General features: G+C 37.2%; 3 protein-coding genes and 1 long non-coding RNA gene across 4 annotated transcripts in view; 2 read left to right on the forward strand and 2 right to left on the reverse strand.

Moving 5' to 3' along the window:
* LOC105204282 (membrane metallo-endopeptidase-like 1) overlaps positions 1 to 15,871 on the reverse strand; it is a 40,043-nt gene extending 24,172 nt beyond the window's left edge. The window contains exons 1-4 of the mRNA XM_039449026.1: positions 15,537 to 15,871; positions 15,035 to 15,219; positions 14,758 to 14,919; positions 14,596 to 14,679 (exon numbers count right to left, since the gene is read on the reverse strand). Coding sequence (XP_039304960.1) covers positions 14,596 to 14,679; positions 14,758 to 14,919; positions 15,035 to 15,219; positions 15,537 to 15,556 — 451 coding nt within the window. The 5' untranslated portion in view covers positions 15,557 to 15,871. The remainder of the gene's footprint in view (positions 1 to 14,595; positions 14,680 to 14,757; positions 14,920 to 15,034; positions 15,220 to 15,536) is intronic.
* LOC120357722 lies at positions 106 to 877 on the reverse strand. The gene is made up of 2 exons (XM_039449033.1): positions 792 to 877; positions 106 to 703 (listed from the first exon to the last, which is right to left on the reverse strand). Exons 1-2 carry the CDS (start codon positions 839 to 841, stop codon positions 124 to 126), a joined length of 630 nt encoding a protein of 209 aa, XP_039304967.1. The 5' UTR covers positions 842 to 877; the 3' UTR covers positions 106 to 123.
* LOC120357721 lies at positions 13,003 to 13,892 on the forward strand. The gene is made up of 2 exons (XM_039449032.1): positions 13,003 to 13,206; positions 13,295 to 13,892. The coding sequence occupies exons 1-2, from the start codon at positions 13,157 to 13,159 to the stop codon at positions 13,872 to 13,874; spliced, it is 630 nt and encodes a 209-aa protein (XP_039304966.1). The 5' UTR covers positions 13,003 to 13,156; the 3' UTR covers positions 13,875 to 13,892.
* On the forward strand, positions 15,480 to 19,193 carry LOC120357723. The gene is made up of 3 exons (XR_005574741.1): positions 15,480 to 15,745; positions 16,987 to 17,248; positions 18,984 to 19,193. It is a non-coding gene; the product is annotated as an uncharacterized LOC120357723 (long non-coding RNA).
* The last annotated feature ends 3,820 nt before the right edge of the window (positions 19,194 to 23,013 follow it).

Consider the following 23,013-nt stretch of genomic DNA (forward strand, 5'->3'; position numbering starts at 1 on the left):
GCTGCTTATGGGTAGAACGACCCACAAAAAAATAGGTCAAAAATATTTGATACATGCTTAGGGAGGGAAGGTGAATAATATAAATAATATTAGACATTATTAAAAAAAAACTTTTTGCATTTATTAAACGTGTAAGGCATTATATACAATATTGTCCAAAGCGTACATTAATAGTTCACAGTCTATGAGTGAAGTTTTATCATACATTTCGCGTAACAATTTCGCCGCATCGCACTTATTGTTAACACAATTTTTGCGCAAAAGAGATACAAAATGTTTATATTTTTCGTTTACAGCATATATATTCTGGTATAACTGGTAATACGCATGCTCGACGCAATGCTCGATTTCCAATAAAAACAATATAGTTGACGGTTTCATGTACATGCAAGTACCACACGACGTCAACTTTACTATAGTTCCATTGCTCACATTTACAACTTGTATAGTTAAATTGCAAATGGTGAGTGATGCCGCAGCAGTTGCATGCACAAGTTGCTCGATGTCCGCACGTCTTTGAAGCACTGCCTTCCACGGTTCGTAATGTAGAATTATTTGGTTGCCTCGGTTGTCTCCGATAATTAATTCGACAAAGGAAATCGGCCCTGCGCTGATCCCAATGTCAAGATATTTATAAGCTGTAGGCGTCAATGCGAATCTCCTTCCCAGAATGCGAGGCGTATACTTTGGTTCCAAAGGTGATCTGTAAATAAAAAAATAAGGATGAGTGAGGTGTAGAAAATAAGAAAAAATATAAAAATATTTATTTAAAAGTATGTATAGATACTTACAATTTTTTTTCACACGCTTCAGCCTGGATCGGAACGTAGTAATTCGCCATATTTTATGTTCTTTTTCGTTATTTCAGTGATTGATACTCCGATGCTAGATCCGTTCACACGAGCAACTAATGTACGACTGATCGCAAATTTTAACGTTTTTAGAAATAAGGTCTTATGGAATTTTTAAGAGGGGAAAACATCCCTTCTTTTCCCAAGAATTTAATCGTTGCCGCTTAAATATGTTGCGGCACGTATACGGGTAATTTTAAACTCGTAAAATGCTTTGTTAGTTTTCCTTACAAGCAATATTTCATCTAACACCTTCATAAATACACCGGATAACCTTTCCGTTTGATCTTTTCGAACAAGAGTTTCGTATTTGACTCAGGTAAAAGACCGATGCATCGGTCATCACGAGTTTCTTTCTTTGTAAAAAAACCAAAACTAATCGATATATTTCACACAAACGTTCTTGCAAATTGAGTGTCACTTAAAAAAAAATCACCTATAATGTTGAAGAGAAGAACCTACAATAGTTAGTCTTAAGTCGCCTCTTGTAGCGAACGCATCGTTCGTGTCAAAAATAAAAACTTTTAAGAGTACAACTGTTTGTGAAATTTTTTCGTGTAACAGAATGTGCTATTTTAATCGCAAATTTTAAATAAAAGAAATGGAAAATCGTGCAAATATCGACGAAGACGATTTTTCGAGAATATCGGGAACATAGATCCAGAAAATCACGTAGACAGTGATAACGAAGCGTTCGAAAAAGTGAATTTTGAAGACATTTTGGACGAAGAAGAAGAAGAAGAAGAAGAAGAAGAAGAAGAAGAAGAAGAAGAAGAAGAAGAAGAAGAAGAAGAAGAAGAAGAAGAAGTAGAAGAAGAAAAAGAAGAAGAAGAAGAAGAAGAAGAAGGCGAGACGTTCTCCGACGATAACGGTTACAACAGTGATCGTAGTGTGCACCTTGAGGATTGCATGGAAAGAGATGTGCCATCTGCTATGCAACTCAATGCTCTGCATATGACTACGAAAGTTTGCAAGATATCAGTTTATTATATGCTTACTCTCCATGAAGATTACACTCAAGTAACATGTATTTCATGCATGATGGAATCATGGTGATCCCGCGGACTTTGGATTAGCACAAGTCATTCGACTCCATCAAACTGGGCCTTATATTGAGCTTTCTGACAAGTATTGCGAATGCTGCCGAAAACCAACGTTTATAAACATTCCGTGCAACATGTGCCCAATGTGTATGCCCACCCAATGAAAAACTGAAAAAATGGAAAACATTGAGCAAGTAGAACGTGAACTCCTCGAGCAATGCTCGCAGGTTGCGACTTTGGTGAAGTTTTTTGCGTGGCTGCAACGATGTAACGAGTGCCTCGAACAGCTTGAAGAACGCTGTAGTGCCAAGCGTCCTCGACTCGCTATTGGGCATAAACAATCTCTAGTTGCGAGAATCACACGACTCGCTAGTGCAAAGACTCAGTTAGAGAAACGTTTTGGTGGTGGGGAATACGCGAGCACTAGTGCCGATGATAAGAAAGCGCTTGTATGGCGTGAGATTAACGCCGCGTTCAAGAGCCGCATTTTGACCGGCGCGGTGATTAATATGGACTATATCGAGCCGCGACAATTCTTGGAGGACGCCAGTGATATGGTTATTGAGCATGTGCGAGACGCTATCCAGAAACATGATAATGTAAAAGTGAATACTGTGTTCAACGGTGAGTTTGTGAACACTCATGGTGAACGCGATAATAAAAATATTGCAACAAAAAATAATGAGCTTTACCAAACGTCGAATGTGCGTGAGTGGTACGAGCAGCGCGTCATCGATGTCACGTTGGCGATGCTCGATGAGTTCCAGAAACGCGAAAGCGGATGGGCTCTCATGCGAATACAGAATCTAACTGTGAACATTAATAAACTTAATCCCATGCACGCGGGATGTGAAATTGAGTTGCCACGCGAAATTATATTGAAGACAGCAGTGGTCAATTTGAAATCTATGGACAATGCGTGTTTTGCATGGTCAGTGGTTGCCGCTTTGTATCCAGCCAAACATCATGTGGATCGAATATCTTCGTATCCGCATTATAGAACAGTGTTAAATCTCGAAGGCATTGAGTTTCCGATGACGCTCAAGCAAATTAAAAAATTTGAACGATTAAACAACGTATCGATCAACGTATATTGCATCGAGAGGAAACGATCTGATATTTCGATTCTTCCAATTCAACTTACTGATGAGAAGATGGACAAGCACGTAAATTTGTTGTACGTGCAAAAAGATAATGACGTGGGCCACTTCGTATGGATCAAGAATCTGTCCCGCCTCGTTAGCTCACAACTCAACAAACATGGTCATAAAAAGTATTTTTGCGATCGGTAAGCATATGATTAAATAAAAAAGTATGCAAAAAATTTAAAACATATTTAAATTATTTTTTTTATTTTACAGATGTCTGCACTATTTTGGTTCCAACGAAAAATTGCAATCACACATAGTGGACTGCAGAAAAATGAACAACTGTGCCATCCGACTGCCGAGCGAGAAAGACAAATGGCTCGAATTTGACAACCCATGCAGCAAGGAGCGTGCACCCTTTATCGTTTACGCCGATCTTGAATGTGTGCTACAGAAGACAGAACCCGAGAAGAAAGTCACGTCATATTACTATCAACATCATCAGGTATTTAGCGTAGGATATTATGTACACTGCTCATACGACAATACGTTGTCGTATTATCGGTTTAGTCGCGATAAGGATTGCATCGCGTGGTTCGTCGAGCAACTTCAAGACTTAGCGCGCAATGTACATAGTATTTTATTAACTAATACATCGATGAAACTCACGCAAGACGACTGGGCAAAACATAATAGCGCAACGTGTTGCCACATATGCGAGAAACCGTTCACGCCGGATGAAAAGCGGGTACGCGATCATTGCCACCTTACCGGTCGTTACCGAGGTCCAGCTCATTCAATTTGTAATTTAAATTATAAAGATACGCGTTACATCCCCATAGTTTTTCACAATTTAGCTGGTTATGATGCCCATTTTATAATTGAGAAAATATCTAATGCATTTGAAGGCAATATCAATTTGTTGCCTATAACGAAAGAAAAATATATTTCATTTACTAAACATGTTAAAGGCACCGAGGATAAAAAAACACAGACATGCATAAAATTAAGATTTATTGATTCTTTTAAATTTCTAAGTACTGGTCTCGATAAATTGGCATCGTTTCTCAGCAAGGATAAACTACGTATAACGCAACGCGAATATTGTAATTTATCTAACGAAAATTTTGATTTACTAACGCGAAAAGGTGTCTTCCCGTATGAGTACATTGACAGTTTTAAAAAATTGGATGAGCCACGTTTGCCACCGCGCGATTTATTTTTTAGTTCTTTAACCGGCGATACCGTGTCTGAGAAAGACTATGCTCACGCCGTTAACGTGTGGCAGCGGTTCTCTATCGAAACCTTGGGCGAATATAGTGATTTATATTTGAAGACTGATGTCTTGTTATTGGCAGATATTTTCGAGAACTTTCGCGATAGTTGCATTACTAGTTACGGACTCGATCCAGCGCATTATTACACATTGCCCGGTTACACGTGGGATGCAATGTTAGAATATACGCGTATCAAATTTGAATTGCTCACCGACATTGATATGGTAATGTTTATCGAACGTGGAATACGTGGCGGTCTTAGCCAATGTTCTGGTAGATACGCGCATGCCAATAATAAGTACATGCAGTCGTACGATCCATTGAAATCATCGTCATATTTAATGTACTATGATGTAAACAATTTGTACGGCTTCGCGATGTGCCAACCGCTGCCTTACGGTGAATTTCGATGGGTTGAAGACGTTGAGAATTTTGACGTGAACGCGATCTCACCAGATTCGCCCACGGGTTATATTCTAGAGGTTGACTTGGAATATCCGCAAAATCTCCACGATGCGCACGCCGATTTACCGTTCTGCCCTACACACGATAAACCACCCGGCAAGCGACAAGACAAGCTTCTCGCGACACTATATGATAAAAAGCAATATGTAATTCATTATCGAAACTTGCAGCAATGTACTCGTCACGGTCTTCGCCTAACAAAAATTCACCGCGCGCTACAATTTGCGCAATCTCCATGGCTTCGCGATTATATAGAATTAAACACTAAATTTAGAACTAATGCAAAAAATAATTTTGAAAAAAATTTATATAAACTAATGAATAACGCAGTATTCGGCAAAACCATGGAGAACGTACGCAATCACGTTGATGTAAAATTATTGACAAAATGGGATGGTAGATTTGGTGCGGAAGCAATGATTTCGAAACCAAATTTTCACAGCCGCAGTGTCTTTGCAGAAAACTTGGTTGCCATCGAAATGAGTAAACTCGAGGTAAACTTCAACAAGCCGATTTATGTGGGTATGTGTATACTTGACGTATCAAAAGTCTGCTTGTATGAATTTCATCACGAGTACATGTTACCACTGTATCGTGAGAAATGTAAGGTTATGTACACCGACACAGATAGTCTTATATATTACATAGAATGCGATGATATATACAGCATAATGAAACGCGATATCAATAAATTTGATACGAGCGATTACCCATCTAATAATGCATATGGTATACCTCTCGCAAATAAAAAAGTACCAGGGTTAATGAAGGACGAGAACAATGGTGCGATTATGACTGAATTCGCAGGACTTAGAGCGAAAATGTACGCGTTACGCGTCGACGGTAAAAAAGACACGAAAAAAGTCAAAGGTGTCAAAAGTAACGTCGTAGCGCGAACAATAACGTTCGATGATTACACGCGATGTCTATTTAACGAGATTGAAATGACTCGTCGCCAATCGTGTATAAGATCGAAATTGCACAAGGTATATACTGTATCCGAAGCAAAAGTCGCTCTAAGTCCTTACGATGATAAGAGATACATTGTGCCTAATTCTACCGACACACTCCCATGGGGGCATTATAAAATACTATTGTAATACATGTATTTCATAAATAAACAACACATTTTTGTATTTTTTTTATACTTTTTATATTTCAAAATGTCAATACATAATATGTTTTTTATATTGTAATAAACATGAGTATAATAATAATAATGTAGCGTATAATTTATTTTACAACACACTATCTTTGTGTATCCATGAATTGTGTGAATTGTCAAATCCAAGCCATTTCACATAAACCTCATCCCCCCTTTTGCGCAACACTTTTTCAACGAGATACACGTCAGGATGAGTAGCACGATGCAACTCGTACTCGTAGAATCCTTCGGCAACAGGTTTTCCATTGTAATCTTTTAGTGGATAAGTCACAGGATTAGTTATTTGTACTTTGGCAATTTTAAACACCTCGGTTGTCCAATTGGGCGTATATCCTTTCTCAAAGACTGTCTTGTACTTGCTAACGCGTACCGAATCGCCTACTTTGAATTTTGCAGGACCCGCAATCTTAACGTGGCTATACACCGTGCCCAACAGCTTTTCAGCAACAGCGGGAGTAACATCGATGGGCCGCATACCGATTGTTTGATGCTTTCGCGCATTACAGTTTGACACGAGACGTGGTAACAAGTCGATCCATTTATAGTTTCCATTGAGCGTAAATTGTTTCCATATGTCGTTCTTCAAAGTCCGGTTGAACCGTTCAACGATGGATGCTTACAACACTGAATACGTGGAATAATGGTTGATGTCATGTTTCTTCAAGAGTTTCTGCACATCAGCGTTGTAAAACTCCTTGCCCATATCCGTCTGTAAGTTTTTCGGACATCTTCCGCTCTCTCGAATTATCCTGGCGATAGCTTCAGCCGTCTCTCTTCCACCCTTGGCTTTAAGCGGTATGGCCCATGCAAACTTGCTCAACGCATCGATGACGGTGAGTATGTAGTGATAGCCTCTGTTGGAGCTCGAGTACGGACGCATCTCGACCACATCAGCTTGCCACATATTGTTGTATCCCCGAATTATAACGCGTCTTCGTGGAAAATTTCTTCTTGCAGAGGCATGCAGTTCCTCCACCAGTCGTCGCCTCTCGGCACTAATATTTTGTTTTTCTTTACGCCTATCTGATGACATCATGTTTCACACCCAACTGTGGTTCTTTGACGTTTCGTTCACGTTATATTTAACGTTAAATATAACGTGAACGAAACGTCAAAGAACCACAGTTCACGTTAAATATAACGTGAACGAAACGTCAAAGAACCACAGTTGGGTGTGAAACATGATGTCATCAGATAGGCGTAAAGAAAAACAAAATATTAGTGCCGAGAGGCGACGACTGGTGGAGGAACTGCATGCCTCTGCAAGAAGAAATTTTCCACGAAGACGCGTTATAATTCGGGGATACGACAATATGTGGCAAGCTGATGTGGTCGAGATGCGTCCGTACTCGAGCTCCAACAGAGGCTATCACTACATACTCACCGTCATCGATGCGTTGAGCAAGTTTGCATGGGCCATACCGCTTAAAGCCAAGGGTGGAAGAGAGACGGCTGAAGCTATCGCCAGGATAATTCGAGAGAGCGGAAGATGTCCGAAAAACTTACAGACGGATATGGGCAAGGAGTTTTACAACGCTGATGTGCAGAAACTCTTGAAGAAACATGACATCAACCATTATTCCACGTATTCAGTGTTGAAAGCATCCATCGTTGAACGGTTCAACCGGACTTTGAAGAACGACATATGGAAACAATTTACGCTCAATGGAAACTATAAATGGATCGACTTGTTACCACGTCTCGTGTCAAACTATAATGCGCGAAAGCATCGAACAATCGGTATGCGGCCCATCGATGTTACTCCCGCTGTTGCTGAAAAGCTGTTGGACACGGTGTATAGCCACGTTAAGATTGCGGGTCCTGCAAAATTCAAAGTAGGCGATTCGGTACGCGTTAGCAAGTACAAGACAGTCTTTGAGAAAGGATATACGCCCAATTGGACAACCGAGGTGTTTAAAATTGCCAAAGTACAAATAACTAATCCTGTGACTTATCCACTAAAAGATTACAATGGAAAACCTGTTGCCGGAGGATTCTACGAGTACGAGTTGCATCGTGCTACTCATCCTGACGTGTATCTCGTTGAAAAAGTGTTGCGCAAAAGGGGGGATGAGATTTATGTGAAATGGCTTGGATTTGACAATTCACACAATTCATGGATACACAAGGATAGTGTGTTGTAAAATAAATTATACGCTACATTATTATTATTATTATACTCATGTTTATTACAATATAAAAAACATATTATGTATTGACATTTTGAAATATAAAAAGTATAAAGAAATACAAAAATGTGTTGTTTATTTATGAAATACATGTATTACAATGGTATTTTATAATGCCCCCATGGGAGTGTGTCGGTAGAATTAGGCACAATGTATCTCTTATCATCGTAAGGACTTAGAGCGACTTTTGCCTCGGATACAGTATATACCTTGTGCAATTTCGATCTTATACACGATTGGCGACGAGTCATTTCAATCTCGTTAAATAGACATCGCGTGTAATCATCGAACGTTATTGTTCGCGCTACGACGTTACTTTTGACACCTTTGACTTTTTTCGTGTCTTTTTTACCGTCGACGCGTAACGCGTACATTTTCGCTCTAAGTCCTGCGAATTCAGTCATAATCGCACCATTGTTCTCGTCCTTCATTAACCCTGGTACTTTTTTATTTGCGAGAGGTATACCATATGCATTATTAGATGGGTAATCGCTCGTATCAAATTTATTGATATCGCGTTTCATTATGCTGTATATATCATCGCATTCTATGTAATATATAAGACTATCTGTGTCGGTGTACATAACCTTACATTTCTCACGATACAGTGGTAACATGTACTCGTGATGAAATTCATACAAGCAGACTTTTGATACGTCAAGTATACACATACCCACATAAATCGGCTTGTTGAAGTTTACCTCGAGTTTACTCATTTCGATGGCAACCAAGTTTTCTGCAAAGACACTGCGGCTGTGAAAATTTGGTTTCGAAATCATTGCTTCCGCACCAAATCTACCATCCCATTTTGTCAATAATTTTACATCAACGTGATTGCGTACGTTCTCCATGGTTTTGCCGAATACTGCGTTATTCATTAGTTTATATAAATTTTTTTCAAAATTATTTTTTGCATTAGTTCTAAATTTAGTGTTTAATTCTATATAATCGCGAAGCCATGGAGATTGCGCAAATTGTAGCGCGCGGTGAATTTTTGTTAGGCGAAGACCGTGACGAGTACATTGCTGCAAGTTTCGATAATGAATTACATATTGCTTTTTATCATATAGTGTCGCGAGAAGCTTGTCTTGTCGCTTGCCGGGTGGTTTATCGTGTGTAGGGCAGAACGGTAAATCGGCGTGCGCATCGTGGAGATTTTGCGGATATTCCAAGTCAACCTCTAGAATATAACCCGTGGGCGAATCTGGTGAGATCGCGTTCACGTCAAAATTCTCAACGTCTTCAACCCATCGAAATTCGCCGTAAGGCAGCGGTTGGCACATCGCGAAGCCGTACAAATTGTTTACATCATAGTACATTAAATATGACGATGATTTCAATGGATCGTACGACTGCATGTACTTATTATTGGCATGCGCGTATCTACCAGAACATTGGCTAAGACCGCCACGTATTCCACGTTCGATAAACATTACCATATCAATGTCGGTGAGCAATTCAAATTTGATACGCGTATATTCTAACATTGCATCCCACGTGTAACCGGGCAATGTGTAATAATGCGCTGGATCGAGTCCGTAACTAGTAATGCAACTATCGCGAAAGTTTTCGAAAATATCTGCCAATAACAAGACATCAGTCTTCAAATATAAATCACTATATTCGCCCAAGGTTTCGATAGAGAACCGCTGCCACACGTTAACGGCGTGAGCATAGTCTTTCTCAGACACGGTATCGCCGGTTAAAGAACTAAAAAATAAATCGCGCGGTGGCAAACGTGGCTCATCCAATTTTTTAAAACTGTCAATGTACTCATACGGGAAGACACCTTTTCGCGTTAGTAAATCAAAATTTTCGTTAGATAAATTACAATATTCGCGTTGCGTTATACGTAGTTTATCCTTGCTGAGAAACGATGCCAATTTATCGAGACCAGTACTTAGAAATTTAAAAGAATCAATAAATCTTAATTTTATGCATGTCTGTGTTTTTTTATCCTCGGTGCCTTTAACATGTTTAGTAAATGAAATATATTTTTCTTTCGTTATAGGCAACAAATTGATATTGCCTTCAAATGCATTAGATATTTTCTCAATTATAAAATGGGCATCATAACCAGCTAAATTGTGAAAAACTATGGGGATGTAACGCGTATCTTTATAATTTAAATTACAAATTGAATGAGCTGGACCTCGGTAACGACCGGTAAGGTGGCAATGATCGCGTACCCGCTTTTCATCCGGCGTGAACGGTTTCTCGCATATGTGGCAACACGTTGCGCTATTATGTTTTGCCCAGTCGTCTTGCGTGAGTTTCATCGATGTATTAGTTAATAAAATACTATGTACATTGCGCGCTAAGTCTTGAAGTTGCTCGACGAACCACGCGATGCAATCTTTATCGCGACTAAACCGATAATACGACAACGTGTTGTCGTATGAGCAGTGTACATAATATCCTACGCTAAATACCTGATGATGTTGATAGTAATATGACGTGACTTTCTTCTCGGGTTCTGTCTTCTGTAGCACACATTCAAGATCGGCGTAAACGATAAAGGGTGCACGCTCCTTGCTGCATGGGTTGTCAAATTCGAGCCATTTGTCTTTCTCGCTCGGCAGTCGGATGGCACAGTCGTTCATTTTTCTGCAGTCCACTATGTGTGATTGCAATTTTTCGTTGGAACCAAAATAGTGCAGACATCTGTAAAATAAAAAAAATAATTTAAATATGTTTTAAATTTTTTGCATACTTTTTTATTTAATCATATGCTTACCGATCGCAAAAATACTTTTTATGACCATGTTTGTTGAGTTGTGAGCTAACGAGGCGGGACAGATTCTTGATCCATACGAAGTGGCCCACGTCATTATCTTTTTGCACGTACAACAAATTTACGTGCTTGTCCATCTTCTCATCAGTAAGTTGAATTGGAAGAATCGAAATATCAGATCGTTTCCTCTCGATGCAATATACGTTGATCGATACGTTGTTTAATCGTTCAAATTTTTTAATTTGCTTGAGCGTCATCGGAAACTCAATGCCTTCGAGATTTAACACTGTTCTATAATGCGGATACGAAGATATTCGATCCACATGATGTTTGGCTGGATACAAAGCGGCAACCACTGACCATGCAAAACACGCATTGTCCATAGATTTCAAATTGACCACTGCTGTCTTCAATATAATTTCGCGTGGCAACTCAATTTCACATCCCGCGTGCATGGGATTAAGTTTATTAATGTTCACAGTTAGATTCTGTATTCGCATGAGAGCCCATCCGCTTTCGCGTTTCTGGAACTCATCGAGCATCGCCAACGTGACATCGATGACGCGCTGCTCGTACCACTCACGCACATTCGACGTTTGGTAAAGCTCATTATTTTTTGTTGCAATATTTTTATTATCGCGTTCACCATGAGTGTTCACAAACTCACCGTTGAACACAGTATTCACTTTTACATTATCATGTTTCTGGATAGCGTCTCGCACATGCTCAATAACCATATCACTGGCGTCCTCCAAGAATTGTCGCGGCTCGATATAGTCCATATTAATCACCGCGCCGGTCAAAATGCGGCTCTTGAACGCGGCGTTAATCTCACGCCATACAAGCGCTTTCTTATCATCGGCACTAGTGCTCGCGTATTCCCCACCACCAAAACGTTTCTCTAACTGAGTCTTTGCACTAGCGAGTCGTGTGATTCTCGCAACTAGAGATTGTTTATGCCCAATAGCGAGTCGAGGACGCTTGGCACTACAGCGTTCTTCAAGCTGTTCGAGGCACTCGTTACATCGTTGCAGCCACGCAAAAAACTTCACCAAAGTCGCAACCTGCGAGCATTGCTCGAGGAGTTCACGTTCTACTTGCTCAATGTTTTCCATTTTTTCAGTTTTTCATTGGGTGGGCATACACATTGGGCACATGTTGCACGGAATGTTTATAAACGTTGGTTTTCGGCAGCATTCGCAATACTTGTCAGAAAGCTCAATATAAGGCCCAGTTTGATGGAGTCGAATGACTTGTGCTAATCCAAAGTCCGCGGGATCACCATGATTCCATCATGCATGAAATACATGTTACTTGAGTGTAATCTTCATGGAGAGTAAGCATATAATAAACTGATATCTTGCAAACTTTCGTAGTCATATGCAGAGCATTGAGTTGCATAGCAGATGGCACATCTCTTTCCATGCAATCCTCAAGGTGCACACTACGATCACTGTTGTAACCGTTATCGTCGGAGAACGTCTCGCCTTCTTCTTCTTCTTTTTCTTCTTCTACTTCTTCTTCTTCTTCTTCTTCTTCTTCTTCTTCTTCTTCTTCTTCTTCTTCTTCTTCTTCTTCTTCTTCTTCTTCTTCTTCTTCTTCTTCTTCGTCCAAAATGTCTTCAAAATTCACTTTTTCGAACGCTTCGTTATCACTGTCTACGTGATTTTCTGGATCTATGTTCCCGATATTCTCGAAAAATCGTCTTCGTCGATATTTGCACGATTTTCCATTTCTTTTATTTAAAATTTGCGATTAAAATAGCACATTCTGTTACACGAAAAAATTTCACAAACAGTTGTACTCTTAAAAGTTTTTATTTTTGACACGAACGATGCGTTCGCTACAAGAGGCGACTTAAGACTAACTATTGTAGGTTCTTCTCTTCAACATTATAGGTGATTTTTTTTTAAGTGACACTCAATTTGCAAGAACGTTTGTGTGAAATATATCGATTAGTTTTGGTTTTTTTACAAAGAAAGAAACTCGTGATGACCGATGCATCGGTCTTTTACCTGAGTCAAATACGAAACTATTGTTCGAAAAGATCAAACGGAAAGGTTATCCGGTGTATTTATGAAGGTGTTAGATGAAATATTGCTTGTAAGGAAAACTAACAAAGCATTTTACGAGTTTAAAATTACCCGTATACGTGCCGCAACATGTTTAAGCGGCAACGATTAAATTCTTGGGAAAAGAAGGGATGTTTTCCCCTCTTAAAAATTCCATAAGACCTTATTTCTAAAAACGTTAAAATTTGCGATCAGTCGTACATTAGTTGCTCGTGTGAACGGATCTAGCATCGGAGTATCAGTCACTGAAATAACGAAAAAGAACATAAAATATGGCGAATTACTACGTTCCGATCCAGGCTGAAGCGTGTGAAAAAAAATTGTAAGTATCTATACATACTTTTAAATAAATATTTTTATATTTTTTCTTATTTTCTACACCTCACTCATCCTTATTTTTTTATTTACAGATCACCTTTGGAACCAAAGTATACGCCTCGCATTCTGGGAAGGAGATTCGCATTGACGCCTACAGCTTATAAATATCTTGACATTGGGATCAGCGCAGGGCCGATTTCCTTTGTCGAATTAATTATCGGAGACAACCGAGGCAACCAAATAATTCTACTTTACGAACCGTGGAAGGCAGTGCTTCAAAGACGTGCGGACATCGAGCAACTTGTGCATGCAACTGCTGCGGCATCACTCACCATTTGCAATTTAACTATACAAGTTGTAAATGTGAGCAATGGAACTATAGTAAAGTTGACGTCGTGTGGTACTTGCATGTACATGAAACCGTCAACTATATTGTTTTTATTGGAAATCGAGCATTGCGTCGAGCATGCGTATTACCAGTTATACCAGAATATATATGCTGTAAACGAAAAATATAAACATTTTGTATCTCTTTTGCGCAAAAATTGTGTTAACAATAAGTGCGATGCGGCGAAATTGTTACGCGAAATGTATGATAAAACTTCACTCATAGACTGTGAACTATTAATGTACGCTTTGGACAATATTGTATATAATGCCTTACACGTTTAATAAATGCAAAAAGTTTTTTTTAAATAATGTCTAATATTATTTATATTATTCACCTTCCCTCCCTAAGCATGTATCAAATATTTTTGACCCATTTTTTGTGGGTCGTTCTACCCATAAGCAGCGGTCAAGAGTCTCATCTCTTTCGGAGATGATTACCCGATTATTTGCCTTGCCATAAAATTCCGTTTTCGTGTCAAAATCCTTTTTAGTGTTATAATACGCGAGCGAATATGCATGCATAGCGTATGGAAATAGTATTATACGTAGTAAAAATTGTACTATTGGTAGTATTCGTAGTAAACTGTCCGCAGCGGGGGGTACGAGCGAAAACATTACCCCGTACGGACTCGTAAAGATTTGTCTGCAACGTGAGTGCCATTAATTGAAACATATATTAAATTTAAAAATGATTTGCCCTGTCCACTTTTCCTCTTTAGTATATATAAAAAAGAAAATGCGAGCGAGCAAACAATTCATATCAATCAAACAAAAATTCATATCAATTTTATTAAAAATTAGTTTAGCATATAACAATGATTCGGGAAAAACCGTTATTGGAAAGAGTGGGAAAGAGAGAGGGAGAAAGACAGCAAATATACCTGACCCTTGTAACGTCCCTCACACACACACACACACGTACACGTATACGTATACACTAACACATAGTGGTCCGGAATCGGCTTATAACAACTACTTATATCTATACTATGTCAATGCTTACCTGTATCCATGCAAGCTGCATACCATCTTTTTGCGAGTTTTATTGCATAAAGATCGTCATCCTTTGGACCCTCGTCGAAGATTTCTGCGAAATATTGTATAATATTTTAGAATTTTATTACATACACATTTCGAGCTAGAGTGTAAGTGATTTAATATTAACCTTTTATTTGTTTCGCAACATTTACTTGCGCTCTATGCATCATATTCCATGAATCCATTCCTTCCGGAATGGGATTATGCTCCGGCCATTTTCCACACGCGTATTCATAGAAGTCGTCGCACGGATCCGCAGATTTGTCTATGCTCCCCGATAATATTTGTGCTGAAAGATAATAAAAAACAAGAAAAAAAGTAAAAATAAATTATGATTTGAATTTTCACACTAGCTGTAACTAGTAATAATAATAATTCTAGGAATAGTTTTCATTGTCAAATACCAAATTTTTCGCACTCTTGAGTTTGACATACGATAGGCTTGTTTTCTTCCTTATGTTCACTCTCATTGTTTTCTTTATTTTCAGTTAATTTATTGTTTGAGTCAAATAACCATGCCAGATGTGAAGGATATCCTTGGTTTTCAAACGGCATTGCATTCTTCATTAAAAGTACGCCAATAAAGGCGCTTTAACGTACAATTGGAAAAAAAATTAGTACAATGTACATATATATTGAAAATGATAAGTAATGCAATATATAAAAATAATAAAATAGTAAATAAGATGATAAAGAAATGATAACTCTTAATTCATATCATTTTTCGAAGAGCTTTAGAATTTGAAACAATATAAAAAAGTTTACATGATATTCGATTGTTTTTTTTTATTTTCAACGCCTTTTCTAATCCATGAAAACAAATTAATTTTTTGTAAAATAGAATTAGGAATCGTTGAATTCACTTATGATAACAACAGGATTAAAAAATAATTGTTATTTACTTACAAAAGAATAAACCGTCTCATTGTCAGAAAGCAATCTAAGGCAGATATAAATTTCAAGCTGCACTATGTAGTACGTATGTATTTTTATATTCTGCACTGTGATGTGTAAAATTATTTGTTGCAGAGCTTATTACTCCTATATATATCACTACTTGAGCGGAAGGATTTTATTACGCAACCATATCAAATTGATAAATCCGAAGGACAGAGGTACATCTTCCGTCTTTCCGATTTGTATCTGTGAATTTTACCATAATCAATCTTGCATTTGAAACTTAAACAATATACATTTTCACAATTTCATTTTTTTTTTTTGAGTTTTATCAACGTGCAAAATAATACTGAAGTAGATTTCTAAGATGAGTACCTCTTTTTTCAAAGACTTAATGATAAATAAAGAATAATGATAAAATAGTTTCTGATTGAATCTCTAAAATGTCAAATAAATGTTTAGCAGTTATTTACAATTAAATTATATTTATATACGGATGATTTTTTGTGTGATATGTTAGAATTTATTATAAATGTAGTATGTTTCTCACTTTCCTAAAAAAATGTATTTATCATTTCATATCTTCCAGTAACTGTACAGTTTTTTTAGAATTCTTATCACGGCCAACGGAACACGTGTATTTATTATATTTAATTAGCGGAATTACCACAAATTATCACTTTCAGAACATCCGTCTTTTCATGATTATTATATCTATTTATATAATGCAATATAAGTGAGAACAAATTATTTCCTGAATTGTGTTGCGCATTGCAATAACAAGGTTATTCAGAATTCTTTTCTCGTTTATTATTGCATTTATAATAGGTGTATCGTAAAGAAAACGAAGAACATTTATATACTTACATAAGTGCACACACTGTAAATAGTAAAGTTGCTTTTTGAAATTTGATATGATATTTGTAAATATTTATTTTGTTGAGTTTACGCATATTAGATGAATAATTGTAATGTAAATGTTTTCAATTTAAGCTATTCTTAATTTAAAACGTTTTTTAATATCTTATCCTAACGCAAATTTATTGGATTTTGACTGATATTTAATATGTTAAATACTTTCTTTTATGATATAAAAATTAAGGAAGAAATTTAAAAAATTCGAGTCACTATTCAAATGAGACGCACCCTCTCCTTTATGAGTTTTTTCCTTTTAGCATTACTGAGAGTCTCTAAAAAAATGTACAATTTTTTGCAATAAATGCTATGTTCAATAATAAAACCAAATAGATATAAAATGAAATAATAAAGTAAAACTAAAATTACATATTAGACACCGAAAATTAACATACACTCATTGCGATACACACTAAATTTTATGGTATATTTAATTCATATTCAAGGCCGTTAAATTAAACTAAAATTAAAAAATTATTATGTAACATATTTCTCAAAATTATATAGAAGATATTTTATGTGTAAAAATTTCTTTTATGGACAGACCTGATTTTGTAAAAGACAACAAAAATTCAAAAAGCCCAGCCGAAAAAAATAGTGAAATGACAATCGTGATCATGCGAATCTACACAATTCCATTTTGCATGATCGCATTTTGCTCACACCACGCGCATGAATAGATGCGAATTGATCGAGTGGCTGCCTACGTGATTTGTTCGTATGAAACAAATAATATATATTGCCTCTTTGCTGGTAATGAATGTTTGTCTTCCGACAAGGATACATTATAAATAAATGTGATGAAGGTGAGTTCCAAATGATATCTATATAAATCAGTTTAGAACTATTAAGGTTATATTCCGGAAGGTTATTTTCTCTCCAAGAATAATGTTACTAAATATTATTTTATCAGATTAATAAAAAAATCTTTGTATTTTATGCAAAAAAGAAAAAAATTGTTTTTAAAAATTGTTTTTTTTTTATCATCAACATATAGTCTTCGTCTTTTCTAATAATTTCTTCTCTGCGATTTATAGGCTTAAAAAGTTTGTCCTTGAAAGAAACAACTAATCCTGGAATTAAAAAGTATCAGTCGTAAAGACGACTTAAAACACAAAAAGACTCTGACTAATCTTGTAACTAATTTACACCGAGCGTTTAATACGCAAAATTGCAGTTAAAAAGCTAACAAATGATTGTTTTATAAAACATAAAGAAAATTGCAAAGAAAAATTATTAAATATATAATATATTATATTTTAATTATTTTATTTTACAGGATTTCTAATAAATTTTGTGCTCCCTTCTATTTTTTTAATTGTTGAAAAATAATTATTCCTCTTGATATGTAAATATACATGTATAGAGTTTTTTAATATTTATTATTTATTACGCTGTCGTCAATAAAACGTGCAAATATCAAATAAAAAGTAATAAACAACAGAGTGAAAAAATATTTGGCAATACTTGAAATACAAGATAATAAAACTAAAAATAATTTTCTGAAAAAAAAACGAAATTCAAGTTGAAGGAATCAAGTTGAAACCTACACAATATCATATTAATTCTGATGTTTCAGAGCATTACCAACAAGATCAATTTTATGAAAATTTTACAGTAGAAAATGTAAACAATAATATTGTTGAAAATGTAAGTAATGTGTCTGATAACGAATTTTGTACTTCAGTACAAAATGTTAATAATAATATTTCTGAATATGTATGTAATGCGACTGATAACGTATTTTGTTCTTTAATAGAAAATAATTTCATTGAAAATAATGTAACCAAAGAACGTTGTTAAAATAATAACAAAGAAATTTTTAATAATAGTAATGATTTTAAAGATTTCTCAAATTCTAATTTAGTAAATGATTTTGCTCAATGGGTTATTGAATTTAAAAGTTCTCACTCAGTTCAATCGAACATCACAACAATGTTTCACCTTTAACAGAATTTCAGTTTTCCTACACGGAAAAAAAAATTTGTTAAATTTAAAGAAATATATTTTTTTGAATTATTTTGCTTAAGTGAAAGAAGTATTTATTGGATTAAAGAAGAATATTTATAAATTTAACAAAATACTTTTTTAAATATAAAAAATAATAATTCTAATAATGAGATATTTAATCCTAAAAAATATTTTTTTGATTTGAAATGCAGTAACATAAATGAAAATAATTCATTCTTTTTAAGAAAAAAAATTAATTTCTTTAAATGTAAAAAGTTTATTTAAATAAAAATTTCTTTCTTTCAAAGATAAACTAAATTTAACTAAATTATTTCGTAAATCTAAAAGAAATATTTATTTATAGAAAAATAATTATTTTTTTATTTTAATTAAAAAATTTTTTTTATTCAATTACAGAACTTTTAATAAAATCTTTTAATAAATTTTCTATGAAAATATATATTCTATGTACGTTTGCAACACTCTTGGAATCTTTTCATCTTTATTGTTTATCAAATATTAAGTATAAAAATAAATGATGCTCGTGAATGTTGCGAGTATTAAGTGAAACGTATTCTATGTTGTGCATAGCTAAAGGCGATAGCTTGACAAGCGACAATCGAGAATCGGCGCGAGACCATTTTGTTGCTACGCCACTCATCTTTACTAGTATCCGTGCCTTAACCAATGTGCTTGGTGTTTGGAGACGAGTTCCCTCATAATTCAGCATTTTATAAAAAAATTTGTAGATGTTATAAACGTTCTTCTCGAGAAAATTTGTTCTTTAAGATAGGACATCTACGCGATTTATATAAAGGTACAATACAATCACTAAGTATATAAAGTTTTCATTATATAGATGGTTTATTCTTCAAGCAGATGTTGCGTATCAATTTACCTGTAACATTTTATATTATTTCAGAGTTTTATTATACTCATTCTTTTTTCTTATAACATCTATATGAAGATATGAAAAAAATATTGGAAAATCTCCAATTAAATGAGTTAATTAACATTTTTGAAAGTAAGTACAATTTGTTGATTAAATAAATTTTGAAGAGGTTTGCTTGTCAAATCTCGCGCTACCGCTCTCACAGCAGGAGAGCAGCACTCGCGCGCACTGAGCGCCACCGTACACACTTACTCGTTCATACACTCAGACATTCATTACTGAACACACTCTCTTCTATGGCATGTGCCGCTTTGTATCAGCACGAATAAATAGATCAGTCTAATCCAATCGCTTCGCTCATTTCACACCCACGTTATCATGGTTATGGGCCCAGGTACGTAAGAAATAGGAAGCGAATCGTGCAAGCGCCAGTCCGGCACACGAGAAGATATAGATTCATAGCATTCGCGCGTAGACGATCACCCGACAAGAACATAACCTCAACATGGCCACCCACGAAGCAAAGACCGAGACCCGTATAACGAAGCTATCGGATTGCAATTATAGAACGTGGAAAACAGAAATGAAGTGGTACTTGAGAGGTAAAGGCCTTCTAGATTACGTTTTAGGCACCGTTGCGCTGAACGAGAATGCCACCGAGGCGGAAAGAAAAGTCTTTCGCACCAACGATGACAAAGCCATGGCTGCTATCGGACTGCACATAGAGCCGAACCAACAGATACACATCGAGGACTGCAACAACGCCTACGAAGCGTGGTCATCGCTAGAACAGGTACATCAACCTATAAATAGAATTCGCATAATGCAGTTAAAGAAAGAATTTTATCACATTAAAATGAAAGACGATGAAACGATGTCATCATACGTAGCCAGAACTAAGATTGCGGCGGCTAACCTCAAACAGGCGGGTGCAGAGGTAAAAGATGAAGACCTCGCGTACGCTGTACTCGCCGGCCTGCCCGATACATACGAAAATTTAAATATGGCACTAGCGAGTCTGCCCGATGACAGATTCACATCTGTTGACATAATAAGAGTCTTACTAGCCGAGCACGAAAGTCACGCGACGACGATACCTCCGCAGAAGCGATGGAAGCATTACAAATAAACAAAGGATCGAAAGGTACTAAAAGCGACAAGACATCGAACGCGTCTGCAGCAGAAAAGACGGCAACCTGCTTCAATTGCAAGAAGCCAGGCCATTACGCAAGAAATTGCCGATCAAAAACAGGTAACAAACAAGCCCAACGAGACAACAAAAGTAAAAAGAATCTTGATGCATTTTTAGTGTCTCTGAACAACCTCGACGTTGAAGAAAGCTGGTTGTTGGACAGCGGATGTACACATCACGTGTGCAAACGGAAAAACTGGTTTCAGAACTTCCATGAGATAGAAGGAGAGACCATCAACACCGCAGCGAATCCCGAGAAGCAAAAGGGCACTCAACTATGCGCGAAGGGCAAAGGCGACATCGTATTGAAGACATTCGTCGGCAATGCACAGAAAGCTATAGTACTACGCAATGTTTACTACGTTCCGCACATTAGAAAAAATTTAATGTCTGTTTCACAGATTGAAAGAAAAGGGAAGGAGCTCACAATAAAAGATGGCAAAGTGAGAATACGCAACACACATACAGGAAAAATAATGTGCAAAGCCTACAGAAAGAACGACCTGTACGTCGTCCGAGCTGAAGTCGATTTGAAAACTGAGGCTCCAGCCGAAACAAACTTTGCTTCAGTCAAAGACAGCAGCATATGGCATCGTCGATTCTGCCATGTAAATAACAGAGCAATCAAAGAACTCGCTACACACAATAGAGTGAGAGGTCTGAACGATACCAAAATGGATAAATACAAATGCGACGCGTGTTACATTGGAAAATCAACGAAGAGTCCTTGTAAAAAGATTAAAAGGAGACAAAGCAAGGACGTATGCGAACTGATACACTCGGATCTCTGTGGTCCGATGCCCGTCAAGTCTTGAAGCGGCAACAGATACTTTATCACCTTCACCGATGATTACTCGAGGAAAACGACCGTCATGTGTATACAATCCAAGGATGAGGTCACAGACTGCGTCAAGAAATACATGGCTAGAGTGGAGCGTGAGAAAGGAAAAAAGGTAAAGAGATTCCGAACAGATAACGGACTCGAGTACTGCAACAGACAACTTACAGATTTCTTTGAGGACACAGGCATAAAACACGAAAGATCCAACGTAGAAACTCCTCAGATGAATGGGATCGCCGAGCGAATTAATAGAACGCTTATGGATCTGGTGAGATCAATGTTGAAATCTGCAAAGTTCCCCCAAAGGTTCTGGGCGGAAGCTGTCGTGACAGCCGCTTACATTCGAGACAGAGTCGGACATTCGTCAATCAAGGGAGACGTGCCACTCGCCATTTGGACAGGACGAACGCCTAGCGTTCAACATCTCAAAGTGTATGGATGTCTAGCATACGCAAACTTACCAAGACAAGGTCGAAAGAAACTCGACGACAGAGCAACAGAATGTTTCCTAGTTGGTTATGCATCGCAAACCAAGGGATACCGTCTTTGGTGTCCAGATAAATCAGACGTGATCACAACGAAACACGTACGTTTCGCTGAAGATAAAATAGGCTACGAATGGCTCTACAGAGATAACACGCTAGGTACAGATACAACAACACTTGGTCAGAGAGCAACAGCGAATCGGAACCAGAACCGACGACAACGCGTCGACACAGCCGATCAAGTACGAAGAAAGAAGAATCATCGTCATCCCCAGAAGACGACTCGGAAAATAGTGAGGAAAGTCCAACGAAGAAAGCAATAAACCAGACTAAAGCATGTCGGATAGTGGGGGAAACCGATGAACCTTCAAGGAAAGTTGGCAGACCGAAGAAGAAGAAGGTAATAAGAAACCCATACGGCAGAAAAGGGAAGCCCAAATCCAATACAGATGACCAAAGTACGTGCGACACAGAGGATAATAGCGAGGTAGAGATTCATCATGTCGAAGTTGTCGAGCCTCGTGATCTAAACGACGCACTTGCCTCACCACAGGCTACAGAGTGGAAGCGAGCCATCCGCGAAGAAATCAAGAGTCTAGAAAAACAAGGAACTTGGGAAGTGACAGAACTACCACGAGGTAAACGATGCATAGGATGCAGATGGACTTTCAAGCTCAAGACGGACTCCGATGGCAAGATATGTAGATTTAAAGCAAGGTTAATAGCGCAAGGGTTCTCACAGGAGAAGGGTGTCGACTATCACGAAACATACGCACCCGTTGCTAACTTCTCAATTATACGCTTCATGTTAGCTGCAACAGCAAATTTTTCATGGTACACTGGCCACATAGACATAAAGTGCGCCTACTTGAACGGAAGACTAGACGAAGAGCTGTACATGAAGGTGCCACTATACAAAGTTGAAAAAGGAAAGGTAGTCAAACTCAAGCGACCAATCTACGGATTGAAACAGTCAGGAAGAAGCTGGAATACTGAGATCAACAATTTCCTTATCGAAAATGGATTTAAAAGACTATGTTCTGCAAGCTGTGTATACTGCAAGGGGCGCTGGACAATACTGGTAATTTATGTCGATGACATTTTTATATTCTCCCGAAAGAAGGCTCCGTTACTAGAAGCAGTGCAACTAATAAAGAATGGCTACGAGACAAGAGATCTTGGTGATATTACATACGCTCTAGGAGTGAAAA

The sequence above is a fragment of the Solenopsis invicta genome, chromosome 5, assembly GCF_016802725.1.
Source record: "Solenopsis invicta isolate M01_SB chromosome 5, UNIL_Sinv_3.0, whole genome shotgun sequence".
Lineage (NCBI taxonomy): Eukaryota > Metazoa > Arthropoda > Insecta > Hymenoptera > Formicidae > Solenopsis > Solenopsis invicta.